The 14,169-nt window shown below is 43.5% G+C and overlaps 1 protein-coding gene across 1 annotated transcript in view; it reads left to right on the top strand.

Annotated features, from left to right (window-relative positions):
- Positions 1-14,169, top strand: part of chb (CLIP-associating protein) — a 75,417-nt gene that overhangs the window by 11,092 nt on the left and 50,156 nt on the right. The window contains exons 2-8 of the mRNA XM_073081476.1: positions 2,420-2,587; positions 3,780-3,975; positions 8,168-8,268; positions 10,972-11,148; positions 12,131-12,255; positions 12,838-12,951; positions 13,903-14,013. Coding sequence (XP_072937577.1) covers positions 3,787-3,975; positions 8,168-8,268; positions 10,972-11,148; positions 12,131-12,255; positions 12,838-12,951; positions 13,903-14,013 — 817 coding nt within the window. The 5' untranslated portion in view covers positions 2,420-2,587; positions 3,780-3,786. The remainder of the gene's footprint in view (positions 1-2,419; positions 2,588-3,779; positions 3,976-8,167; positions 8,269-10,971; positions 11,149-12,130; positions 12,256-12,837; positions 12,952-13,902; positions 14,014-14,169) is intronic.

Genomic DNA, 14,169 nt, shown 5'->3' with positions numbered 1-14,169 from the left:
TAGCAGTGTTAAGCGCTGCTGTGTTCTGGTTTAAAGGGTGTGGTAAGGGCGACATACTTTTCCGAGGCTTTCCAGCTTAGTCCTCTAGTGTAGCGAGAAATTTGTTGCCAACCTTATAGGAATTAAATTTTATCGGGGGTTGATTGCATGTCCACAGGTGGTAGTACCACCAATTTAACTACATGCTCGTTTGATACTACTAGACTTCCATATTATGAAAATGCCTATATATTTTGTACGACATGAATAAATGAGTGGCTACCCTCATCTTAAGACTATAGCTGGATTGTAATTGAACACTTTTGTTGAATTGTTCTTGTTAACGTTGGTATATGGCCAGACAAGTTGCGTGTAACCTTTTATGTATATGTAGACACTACCTGTATAGAAAGGCAATCTTTTACTGACTTTGGCTGGCCTGTCTGGCTTTTTTAAAAGGTTTTGTTTTAATTAGTCTTTAATAGATAAACTCGATTGAAATTAGTGTGTTTTATGATGGATATCATAAAAAAACGATGTCAACAATGTTACGGGGAGGAAGGTATGAAAGAAGCTTTTGTATTTTTATTACCTTACTAGCTGACCCGGCATACTTTGTACCGTCTCAAAATCTATTTATCAAATATATTTCATATAAAATATAGCCTATGTTACTCGTGGATAATGTAGCTTTCGAATGGTGAAAGAATTTTTAAAATCGGTCCAGTAGTTTTTGAGCCTATTCATTACAATCCAACAAACAAACAAAGTTTTCCTCTTTATAATATTAAGTATAGATAGAGTCTTCGTTTCTGAAAAGTCTACAAGAAACTAGATCCAGGTGTAGTAGTATGTATGTGTTAGTGTAAGAGCGGTGTGGAGCTATGGTCTTTAACATAAGTTAGGTGAACTGATTGTAAAAGAGCATAGCTCCACACCGCTCTTACACTAACACATACATACTACTACACAGGATAGATTTTTTATAATATTAGAGCCTGTCCGTCTGTAGATTATTGGTGCCCATTTATATCTGAAAATCAACATCATAACTATCAACCACAGATATTTATAAAGCTGTTGTTAATCTTACTTGAGGTCGACCACATTTGTTAGTACCCCATTTTGTGTTTTCGAGGGGAGTCCCTGCATGGGTTCCTCAGACGCGAGGATAGCGGGAGGATATGCCAGACACCGCCGCTAGTCGAACCACAAAGTGTTATAAAAATTATATTATTACCAATATATTATTTTTTATTTCAATGTTGAATTACTTAACCGATGTGGCATTGACAATAAATTCTTTCATGACCATATGTAACGTATCAGAATCATGCATTTCTTACGATCAGAGCAAATTATATGCAATGTGGGCGGCGCTCATAGATAACACTTGATTTAATATGCGCACATAAGTGTTTTAATAAAGATTGTATTAAAAATGGCGGTGTTTTTGTTGTCTCTCATTCGCTTGTTATGTGTGAGCGAGACACATATATCGTTTCAAAAATGAAAATTGCTTTGGTTTGACAATAGTTTTCTATTAATTATGGATATTAACCACTTCGTTTTAAGCATGGGTGTAGCTATAGGGTCTCTAAACTTTATACTCGTCATTTTATTATGTAACGGGTGCTCACGATATGCATTTTTTAATTTCTTTATTGCCGATATTTCGACCCAGTTGCATGGATTGTGGTCACAGCGAAACTGCTGTGGCGGGGAGAAACCGTTGACAAGTACTAGTGGTAGATTAATCTATCTTCCCTATGTCTAGTTCGTTTTTCCGCGATAATGTTTGTCTAAAATCATATATACTCGTCATGGTTGTAAACCCATTACTGTCCCACTGCTGGGCACGCGTCTCCTGGGATTCGAGCCTTGGATCTGGTTTAAGAGTTTAACCACTAGGTTAGAACTGCTTTGATTTATACTATTGCTTATACATAGTCTCTGAAAGTTGGCAAAAACTTAACGAGGTCGTCCTATTTAAAGGACTTTCATTTCTCGCCTATCTGGGGGAGGGATGTTTTAATGGGACGTTTTAAAAATTAAGGTCGAAATCGAATGAAATAAATCACTACAAATTGAATATTTTTTGCACATTAGGCTGCTGAGGTCATCTTAATTTGTTCGGGCAATCTATAGAGAACTAGCTTTTACTCGCGGCTTCGCGCGCGGTGAGATGTTTTTATGTATCCCTCGGGAACCGTACTTTTTTCGGGATAAAAGCTACCCTACGTCCTTTTCTGGACTCTTGACAACGTGTGTACAAAATTTCACGACAATCGGTCATATAGTTAAGGCGTGAAAGTGTAACTAACAAACATTCGCATTTATAATATTAGTTAAGTTTAGGTTAGGTTAGGTTAGGTTAGATAAATTCGTCAATAAAAACATTAGCTCGAGTTTCTCAACACAGTTTCATGTATTCCCGTAGGAGTGACGGATATGTGAGTGTCGGTGTTCGGTGGTGTGTGTGTCGGTGGCGCGTGGCACAGTGGCGCTGCCTGGCGTGTGCGATGAGAGTGACGCGGTTCGGGACACTCTGTGACGTCACAACACGGGATCGCTTGCAGTCGCAACTGGACAACGTATCGTCGTAAAGGTGAGTTGGGTTGTTTTTGTTACGTTGGTGCGAGTTCGAATCCGATTTTTCCGTGAAAATAAACGTGCATTCGGCTATCGTGTTCACGGCCGAATAGTCGCCATTACGGAGCCACAGAGGTGAGAGGAATTTACGTAATCCACCGCGCTGGCCAACTGCGAATATGGTCATCCGTAATCAATCTCTGATAGAAGAGTCCTGATATCCGCCACAGATGAGTTGCTATCACTGAGGACTAAATTGGCACACCTCATCTATGTGACTGCCTTACAACCCTTTCAAACGAAAATACATCAACTCTTAACAATGCTGTTTTAAGGTAGAAATAAATCACAGTGGCGTTAAAGAGAAATCGCGAAGGTACTACCTTTTTACTTTATTTACGTATACTTTTAAAATGTAATTGTCACAAGCTTTAGACAACAAAGGAAAATGTTGAACTACGATCTACACATTTCTCACTGTGAAAGCTTCTCTTATGGCCAGAGGGACATTACGATATGATAAGTACCGGACGATAAAAAACTATTGCCGGCCGAGTCCTTCGGTCGCCTAATGATGCCTTGTGCCCTTGAACAGAGAGAGCCCTTAACTGACCCATCTAACCAAAACACAGCAACACTTGACAATGCTTAAGCAGAAATAATAAATAATAAAATTTATTTATTTGCTCTCACAGTGAAATAACATAAGATGTATTATAGGGTCTTAGGTACAACAGTTGGGAGACAAAGCGAAACAGACAGTTTTCCAAATGTACGTGGTGAGAGCCTGGCGCCTGTGATAGGTGTCTAAAGAACCTGAGTTACAGGTCGCCAGCGCCCTCTCCCGGATGGCTTAGAACAGTGCCTATGTTCGTTTAATTATTATACAGGTAAATACTAAGACGGCGAGATTATTTTAAAGACGTGGGTGTATGTATGTGTACATGTGTGATTAAGAGAGGTGTAGGTGTGTATGTGTAGGTATGTAAGTGTGTGTGTAGGTGAAGAGTTTGGGAATATGACACTGAACGGCACAATATAGAACATTTGGGAATGTTGGTACTGGGCGTTAGTTTATTGGATGTAGTAAGTTTTCGGTTTCGTCATAGGAAAGGGTTTTAAGGTAATTGGTGACTTTTAACTTGCAGCTTTGTTTGTTAAGAAATAGGTGTGACATTGGTGCCACAGCAACTAATAATCGCAAACAGTCCCCAGATGGCGCACTACCCACAACCGGCGACGCTGGAGGCGGCGTTGCCGTTGCTCCTCCGCCCGGACCCACGCCTCCGCCAGCAGCTCGGCGAGCGGCTCGGCCAGCTCGTCCGGCGCGATGACGTGCCGCACGAGATCGCTGCGCCGTTGGTCGACGCGCTCGTCAGCTGGTTGAACGCTGGGAATTTTAAGGTGAGGTTTTATTGTAGTAGGAAACGAGTAAGCAGTCCATTTGATGGTAAGTGCCACTGGCCGTGGACATTTGTAATTAACCCCAGATAAGTTTTTAGGCAGATAAGTTTATAGCAGTGATAGCCTAGTGGTTAAGAAACGCGGCCTCTCGATCGAGGGGTCCGAGGTTCAAATCCCTGTCTTTCAAATTTATGTGCGTATTAGAAATTAATCATCACTTGCTTGAACGGTGAAGGAAAACATCGTGAGGATACCTGCATACGTGAACGATTTAAAAAAAAAATCTCAAAGGTATGTAAAGTCTACCAATACGCACTTGGCCAGCGCGGTGGACTATGGCCTAATCCTTCCCATTCTGAGAGGAGACCCGTGCCCAGCAGTGGGATAGTAGTGGGTTGATGATGAAGTTTTTAGGCTTACCTGAGGTACCCTACCCCTGGAGACGAGGTTTTCTTTATTATTTTCATTTAATATCGGGTTGATTAGGGCATCCTACCAGGAATGGCTGCGACTAAAATGTTACCGATAAGCCTGTCTAATTTCACTAGCGATATTGCATATTACGCGCTATAAAGGGATAAAAGGAATATGTGCTTATTCGATGCACAAAAAAATTAATTCCCCAATTACCTCAATGTACCCAAGGTCGTTTAAATTAGTCGTGATCGTATAAAGCGATCCTAAAATTGGACGGAGGGGCTGAAATTGGTGTCGGGGGCGTAATGATTCATTAGGCCTCTCGGAATTAGCTCTGATGCATTTTGTACGAACTACGTCGAAATATTGAGAGGAATGATTGTTATGATTAGGAGCCGTTGTTCTGAGTTTTCTGTAAATTTGAGAGGCCACTATGTCCTATAGGGTATGGTAATCCATATGTATTTAAAGGGATAAGCTGCTACTCGTGAGGTCTACCTGGGAATGCATCATTCTACTTCGAAATGGGTTTGGAAACAGTGTGATTCGACCGGGGAACAAAATGTAGGAGTAGCAGGCGAGCACGCAGTCCACCTGATGGTAAGTGGCTACTGCTGCCAATAAACATCTGTAATCAACCCCAGATAATATAAGTCTGTCTTGAAGTCCATCACAGATGCGTTACTACCCCTGAGGACTAAGCTGGAATGTCTTGGATAAGTATAAATATCTTACTAACCTCTTCAAAACGGAACACAGCAGCGCTTAACACTGCTGTTCATCATCATCAACCCATTATAGCCCCACTGCTGGGTACGGGTCTCCTCTCAGAATGAGAAGGATTAGGTCATAGTCCACCGCGCTGGCCAAGTGCGTATTGGTGGACTTCACATACCTTTGAGTTTTTTTTATAACTAAATCTCTCAGGTATACAGGTTTATTTACGTTTTAGGTTTACGATATTTTCCTTCACCATTTAAGCAAGTGATAATAAATTTCTAATGCGCACTTAACTTTAAAAATTCAAAGGTCTGAGATTTGAACCTCGGACTCCTCGATCGAGATATCCAGTTTCTTAATCACTAGGCTATCACTGCCTATCAACACAGCAGTTATTAGGCAGAAATAGGTGTGACGGTGGTGGAGTCGAACCACAAGGTTCTACCTTCAGCCACTGTGCTACTTTATACCATGAGGAGTATACTAAATAAAGTATAGACATATTAGCGCTTGTTGAAGCGGGCCTCGATGTATCATGCACAGTCTGATTCTTACGCGATTACTCGCACGATACGCCCCATTGCTCGCGGACACTTACTCTCAAAGTCGTTCGAGATGATAAATGTCGTACGATTGTCGCCTGATGTCGTTTGGGGTGATAATTTTCGCTCGAGTTTATTCACTATGAAATTAATGTATTTTTGTAATGTTTCTGAGCTCTACTTGTTTACCGTTGAGGATGATTTTTTCAAAATTATTTTTTAGTGAAGACGTATATTGTATAAGGAAGTCCTGTTAAAAAATGATATTCGTAGTGGGCGTCTGTCGATTAGTTATTGTCGGATTTATTAAGTAGATAGGCTTTTGGAGACACTTAAAAATAGATTCGCATTTTTTTATTTCTCAATTTACTGGATCAAAATAAAAATTATAGTAAATTTTATTGATGTTCAATGTATTCTACTTTTTTCTATTTTAATCGATTTCAAAAAATAGGTTTCGTATTCGATATACATATGTATGGAAGTTTGTATGTCCACGATTTTCTTAAAAACTACTGATCCAATTTGGGTGGAGTTTTGGTTATTAAACCATGGATTCTCATAAAATGACATACAAATTATAATGTAGACAACAAACTGCAGTTATTGCGGTAAAAATGCAGAACTCATAAGCGTTGAAAAAAAACTGGAACTGAAAGTAGAAACTTCCCTGATCTAAATCGGTAAACGTACATCAAAATATCGAATGCTCCACAAATAGTCCCCTATCCCGCAAGATCTAGCACGCTCAGATGAATGTCAGTTCCTGTCTGTCCGTAACTGTGCACGACCGACTTTTATATATATAGATACATATTTGTTGGAAAATAATGTTTTCAGTGCAAAGTTAATGTTTCAGCAACGTGCTGAAATTTTGTGTAGTAATTAATGTAAATGGTTTGATAGTGTGTGAAGTGTAGTGAACTTTGAAGTAGAATTGGATTAATTTTCGTAAGAATTTGTTGTCTTTTTCATATGGTTTTATTGATTAGTATTCATTCCTGTGTTTCATGTTGTTTTCTTTATAATATGGGATTAGCAAACTAACATGCAGTAAATGGCTACTACCGCCCATGGACATCTGTATTCAACCCCAGTAAGATTAGATTCCTAGATAAGGTTGGCCACAGATTCACCCCTACCCCTGAGGACAACAACTGCGCAACTGGAATGCTTCAGCCAAGTATGTCTACCTTAACACACTCTTAAAACCAAGCCACAGCAACTCTTAACACTGCCGTTATAAGGCACGTGCGGCGGTGGTGTCGCCGAAATCGGACGACACAGAGTTTTACCACCTTCAAGTACTGTTCTATGCAAATCAAATCAAAATATTTTACTGAAAGTAGATTTTTTACCAATCCTGTTTAAATTTCAATTACCTATCACGACTTTAAGAAGTTTCGTATATCGAGAAGAAGCCGTGTAGAAACTGTGACCAATTTGTGAACCTCTAGAAATATTAATACCTCTTAGATATTGTAACCTACCTACACTTTCTATGATAGATTTCCTGCCTTTGCTCTACATAGCTCGGCTCACCCTTGACATTAAATCTAATGTCGACCTTTGGTATAATACTATCTAGTTGATCAGAATTTTGACATATAAAATTCTTGATTGCAGTCACTTTTGTTTGGATTATTGAAATTCATCATCATCATCAACCCATTACTATCCCACTGCTAGGCACGAGTCTCCTCTCAGAATGAGAAGGATTAGGACATAGTCCACCGCGCTGGCCAAGTGCGTATTGGTAGACTTCATATACCTTTGAAAACTTTTTTTTTAGATTTCTCAGGTGTGCAGGTTTCCTCAAGATGTTTTTCTTCACCGTTTAAGCATGTAAATTATTGAAATTGTTGCACATTATTATCCCACTGGGTCGCTGGTTCAAATCCGGCTCGAAGGATCATGTTAGATTGTGGACTGTAGGGAGTAAGGTTTTTGCTACCAATATTAATTAAAAAAAACGTATTCTATCTTACGTGTCGAAAACGGCAAATGTTTCCACTTTCATTACAAAATTTGTAAATAATTAGTGTTGCTAAATATTAATGTTGGTAGCCAACACTGGGCCCCGGTCTCCTCTCACAGGGTTATTGGTCATTGTCCACAGCGCTGGTGCATATTGGCAGTATTAGCAAAATAACTCATACGTAAATATTTCCGCACAATGTCCTCATCATGAGAATGTATACAAGTGTGCCCATTCCTGTTCCGTATGGACCCTAAGATAATTTATTTTACCCGACTGCTGAGGGTAAAATATCCTCCTTCTTAGGCATCCCATACAGTACAAACTTGACGGATTTTAACATGTATATGAGGTGTCATTGGATTCGACTAAGTTCTGGGAGTAACGTAGACAATAAATTTAAACAGTCGCTTTCTTATTTTTACAATTATAATTACGCAATCAATTTTGTTTATACATTATTATATTGTTCATAATTACTTAGTCTATTTTATTAATAAATTATTGTTTTTAATAACAAACCCTATGTTTCTAGGTGGCTCAAAATGGTCTGGAGGTGCTCGCAGCGCTGGCTGAGCGGATGGGACCAGAGTTCTCACACTATGTACCCACAGTGCTGCCCCATATAATTGATAGGTGAGTTTAATTTGTAATATAGGAGTAGCAAAAGAGTATGCAGTCTATCTGATGGTAAGTTTACTGATGCCCATGGACATCAGTAATCAACCCCAGATAGGATTAGACATTCCTACCTGAGGTCGGCCACAGATGCGCCGCTACCCCTGAGAACTAAACTGGAACGCCTCGGAAGTCTGTCTCCCTGACCACACCCTTCAAAACGGAACACAGCAGCGCCTTTTTTTTTTCCTTCCAAATGTACCCGACGCCATGGGAGTGACGCCTGGTCATGTGGGATTTTTACCGCACTAAAACCCGCCCGATGGCCGTCCTCAGCGTTTGGTGGAGAACTCCGGGATCTCCAACGGAACACAACCGGAGTCCTCCTAACGCGATGCCCTTCTATCGGGCTCTGCCCTGGAGGGAGCAATTACACACAGCAGCGCCTGTTATTAGGTAGAAATAGGTGTGGCGGTGGTGCCGCCGGAGTCGAACCACAAAGGGTTCTACCACCTTCAAAGTATATGATCCACCAAATATATGATCACAGCCGCCCACATACATCTGCAATCATCTCCACATAGAATAGGTTCCACTTGCCCATCACTGATACGTTGCCACTCCTGAGGACTAAGACTGTCTCCCCATGTATCAGTCGGCATCCACACCCTTCCACCGATATGCAGAACTGCCTCACGCTAGAAATACCTCCCCAGTCGAACCATACTTGTTCTACCATATTTACTTTGTATGCAGGTGGATTACCACCAATCCCGACCAATAATTTGACGACCCGCGTTGCGGAGCGGTCACCATGCCGGTCTGACGCTCAGAGGGTCTCGGGTTCGATCCCCGGCCAGAGAGATTTCTAAATGATGAATTTAGATTTCTGTCTGGGTCTGGGTGTTTGTGTATTTGTCTATGTGTGTGTCATGGCACCCACGATACAGGGAATCCTAGTGTGGGGCTGGGAGTGTAGAAAGCGTTCTTCTTTTTTTAAATCCTTCAGTCACTTAAACCATATTCCAATTCGTACGGTACCCTAAAATAAACCCGTTTCTAACAATGGATCGGTGTTGATCATACTAATAGTCGTTTTAAAGTTTATTTCCATTGCAAAGGAATTCAATCGCCGTTATTCAATCTACATATGTACTCAATATCACACTACATGCTTATAGCAAGTTTATAAGGAAATATATGTTCAACTTTCCGTATTAGAATTAGAATGTTATCATAGGGAAGTTGGGATTTTTTGATTAACTATTTTAGTATTGGTTTGGTCCGGGGTTCTGTATAAGAGACTTTCCTGTCACGAGAGCCTACTCTCGCACGTGTTGCAATAGCATCACACTAATTCATGTACATATCATATAATTGCTGGTTATTGAAATTTCCGTCAATTTTAAATACTTTTTCTATTTTTAAAATTTTTGGAATGCTGTCTTAATTTGAGTTATAAAATGTCTTTTGTATAGAAAGTGTGGGAAATTAGTGGATAAAGATATGTTATAGTAAAAACTGATGATTGTGAAGGAATATATTGTATGTTGGAATCTTTTAACAGAATAAGAGTTAACTCACTACAAGGGCGCTTTTCCTGTCATGCATGTTTATACCCGCACGCAAGTCCCAATATACACGTGAATTAGTTCGCTGCAGTCACTTTGAGACCCTTGAGCATGTGTATATGCAACGATAGGATGTAGTGACACGCGTACGGATAGGACACGCATGTAGATGTAAACACACATGACAAGAAACGCGCCTGAACTTCGCAATCCGCGTAAATTCAAATTTCATTTATTCAAAATAATTGTTTTTGAAAGTCAACAATTGACAAACAAAGTACAATTGAGACGCATCACAGGAAAAGTACCTATGACACGATAGGTATGCGGACCAGATCCGTCCGCGGACTAAACTAAGAAATTTTTTTTTGATGATCTGATGATCACTACATCCATTTTATATAAGTAACTATCAAACAAAATTTTAAATTCGCTACCTATCGACTTAAGCTGTGCATTTAGTTTTAGTAGCCTCTTCCAACTGTGTAATTAGTGGTGTTCGGTACATATCGGTAAACAATGGGCCGCATTATCCTCATGACCGGCCAGGGTGCGGTCCTGATGATGCAACATCCTCCCGTCGCTTCCTATTGTTACAGATTTAATATCGCATGCATGGGAGCGCAAAGTGAAGTTATGGGTTATTGTTGGGTAAATATTTCTGTATAATTTGAAGGAATTTCTGGTAGGAATGTGTTGTTGTGTGAGGAGGTCTGACTTGATTCTAAGTGGTAGAAACGGGGTTTTGAGTGACTTCATGAAAGACGATTATTTGGTGTCTGATGATTAGTTGTTTTCCTATACTAAATTAAATGCGTTATAAATTCGTAGTGTGAGCACTAGTGGTCTTGAATTGCATGTTATGGTCATATATACCAAACTATTAGCCTATAATTTGTCCATTGTTGGACATAATACGATTCGGAGTCGATCGTTGATACTTTGAGGTGCAATTGTTCCTACCGCCCGACGCGGATTGTATCACTAACGTTACAATCCAGGGGGAAAGCGGTCAGGAGGTTTGTAACTAAGGTGGAAAATTTAAACTGTGTTTAGGACCGCTAAACACACTGATGTTGCGCCACTGAAGTTAACATTTTTAAGGAGACAAATGAAATTTGTTTGTAATGTTTCGCGCTCCGCGTTACAGACTAGCGGACACGAAGGAGGGCGTGCGCGCCGCGGCCCGCGCGTGCGTGTGCGCGCTCGGCGACTCCCGCGCCGCCGCGCCGCGCGCCCTGCTCGCCCGCCTCGCGCCCGCGCTGCAGCACAAGGCGCCGCACGCCCGCGAGGAGGCGCTGCGCTGCGTCGCCGCGCTGCTGCACGAGTGAGTAGCGGGGAGGGCGCCGCGCTGCAGCACAAGGCGCCGCACGCCCGCGAGGAGGCGCTGCGCTGCGTCGCCGCGCTGCTGCACGAGTGAGTAGCGGGGAGGGCGCCGCGCTGCAGCACAAGGCGCCGCACGCCCGCGAGGAGGCGCTGCGCTGCGTCGCCGCGCTGCTGCACGAGTGAGTAGCGGGGAGGGGCGCCGCGCTGCAGGACAAGGCGCCGCACGCCCGGGAGGAGGCGCTGCGCTGCGTCGCCGCGCTGCTGCACGAGTGAGTAGCGGGAAGGGGCGCCGCGCTGCAGCACAAGGCGCCGCACGCCCGGGAGGAGGCGCTGCGCTGCGTCGCCGCGCTGCTGCACGAGTGAGTAGCGGGGAGGGGCGCCGCGCTGCAGCACAAGGCGCCGCACGCCCGGGAGGAGGCGCTGCGCTGCGTCGCCGCGCTGCTGCACGAGTGAGTAGCGGGGAGGGGCGCCGCGCTGCAGCACAAGGCGCCGCACGCCCGGGAGGAGGCGCTGCGCTGCGTCGCCGCGCTGCTGCACGAGTGAGTAGCGGGGAGGGGCGCCGCGCTGCAGCACAAGGCGCCGCACGCCCGGGAGGAGGCGCTGCGCTGCGTCGCCGCGCTGCTGCACGAGTGAGTAGCGGGGAGGGGCGCCGCGCTGCAGCACAAGGCGCCGCACGCCCGGGAGGAGGCGCTGCGCTGCGTCGCCGCGCTGCTGCACGAGTGAGTAGCGGGGAGGGGCGCCGCGCTGCAGCACAAGGCGCCGCACGCCCGGGAGGAGGCGCTGCGCTGCGTCGCCGCGCTGCTGCACGAGTGAGTAGCGGGGAGGGGCGCCGCGCTGCAGCACAAGGCGCCGCACGCGCGCGAGGAGGCGCTGCGCTGCGTCACTCACTTTTTCTTTTCTTAACGGCCATAAAGCGTACCTACGCTTAATATGACTACACGAATACGTCGATGATGTTTCTAATTCCTCATTTTGGTGTATAGGTACGGTGCAGCGGAGCTCCAGCTGCGCTCGGCGGTGCCGGGGCTGGCCGCGCTGGTGGCGGACCCCAGCGGCGCGGTGCGGGACGCGGCCGTGCAGCTGCTGGTCGACGTGTACCGGCACGTTGGTAGGTCACCACCACCACCATAACTACCATCACTACCACTTTCAGAAATATCACTTAACACCGTCACCACCACGTCACGTGCCACCGCCACCACCAATCATATGAGATCATAATTGTTCTTATACATTTTCTGTGCGGCTAATAGCTTGCCTGGTAGAGCATGAAAACGATTTGCGACCCTTTTTACAAAATGGCGACCAAGGGACAACAGTTGTGACCCTACAAATGAGGGTTTAGTTTTACACTGACATCCAAAAAATACTTGAAATACTTGAAAAAATACTTGAAATCCAAAAAATACTTCCACTGATAGTTACAACCCAAATGTAACATTTCAATGTACTAGTAATTCCAATGTATAAACAGATATCCATAGATAGTATTGATCGTTTAATATCAGTTTTATGTTGCAAGCATACCAACCAATATACTTTTCATATCATTGAAAGTTTCAACTAATACCTAAAACTTTGTAAATACATTCTCTAATCTTCTGTTTTCATATTGTTGAACGTTTGTTAAACTGACATCACACCTACACTATGTCCCACTACCTACCTCTAATCTTCTGTTCTCCCTCAGGTGAAAGACTGAGACAAGACTTAAAGAAGAAGGAACTGGTGGCCGGTCCGAAGCTGGCGCTGCTCGAGCAGAAGTTCGACGAGGCGCGCGAGGCTGGTCTGCTGCTGCCCTCTGGTGAGTCGCACGGGAAGACAAGGAAATCATCATCATCAACTCATTACTGTCCCACTGCTGGGCACGGATCTCCTCTCAGAATGAGAAGGATTAGGCCATAGTCCACCCTGCGTGCGAAGTGATAATTGGTAGACTATTCGTCTCATTGAAAAGTTCTTTATTTTTTTGTAGGTGCAATGTTTTGTTACGTAAACTAAGTTAGTAAAAGAGTATGTAAGTGATGCGCTTGAGGGTAAGTTACTGTCATCCAAAGTTTTGTTATATAGGTAACGTTTTGGTACAAAAGTAAGGCAAATAAGCATACCATGGACTTGGTGATATGTTTGCCATTCATGGACATCTGTAAGATAGGATTGAAATTTTGACCAGGTAGGTTTTCATTCCCGAAAACTAAGGTAAGGCTCTAGACAGACGGACCGCATTTCAACTGCAATTCAACCTCAATTTGCAATTCAGGTGCAGTTTGAATGCAGTTGACACCAAACTGCTTCCGAACTGCACCATACGCGGATTCTATACGCGTTGAGGCGCAGCGTTAAAGTAGTGCGAGCGGGTGGGTATGGTGCAGTTCGGAAGCAGTTTGTAGGCAGTTGACACGACTGCAATTGATCTGCAATCGGACTGCGCGTTTGGTTTGCAGTTCTATTGCAGTCGTGTCAACTGCATTCAAACTGCACCTGAACTGCAATTTGCGGTTGGATAGCAGTCGAAATGTGGTCAGTCTGTCTAGAGCCTAAATTGCTTCATATAAAACCTCATTGATATCAATAGAAATTAAACTTGTCAAATTACAATCCAATCCAAGGACGAACCCCAGATTAAATTATAGCACTACTTAAGATTTGTTCAGATGAATCACACATTTACCGAGGAGTTTTTTTTTATGACATACATGAATATTGAAAAAGGATTGTTATGCTCTTTTATTTATTTTGTTATTTATTGTTACAGCGACGCAAGGCGCCGACGAGCCAGACTTTGTGTCTCGTAGTGCGAAGCGCACGATGACCATACCGACGTCCGCGCGCCGCGACGGAGAGGGCTCCGGCGCCGCGACGCCCGGTACGTTATATATTAACCTGATATATATTACAACTTTATGATTACAACGAGCTTTTGCCCGCGGCTTCGCTCTCGTTACGAAGTAATACTTTTGTCCCCTATTTTATCCCCTTGGGGGCAGAATTGATCAAAATCCTTTCTTATCGGATGCCTACG

The sequence above is a fragment of the Epargyreus clarus genome, unplaced genomic scaffold (assembly GCF_041222505.1).
Source record: "Epargyreus clarus isolate Ecla_fem2 unplaced genomic scaffold, WU_Ecla_fem_2.2 ptg000016l, whole genome shotgun sequence".
In the NCBI taxonomy this organism is placed as follows: Eukaryota; Metazoa; Arthropoda; class Insecta; order Lepidoptera; family Hesperiidae; genus Epargyreus; species Epargyreus clarus.
This window is presented reverse-complemented; position numbering and strand designations above follow the sequence as displayed.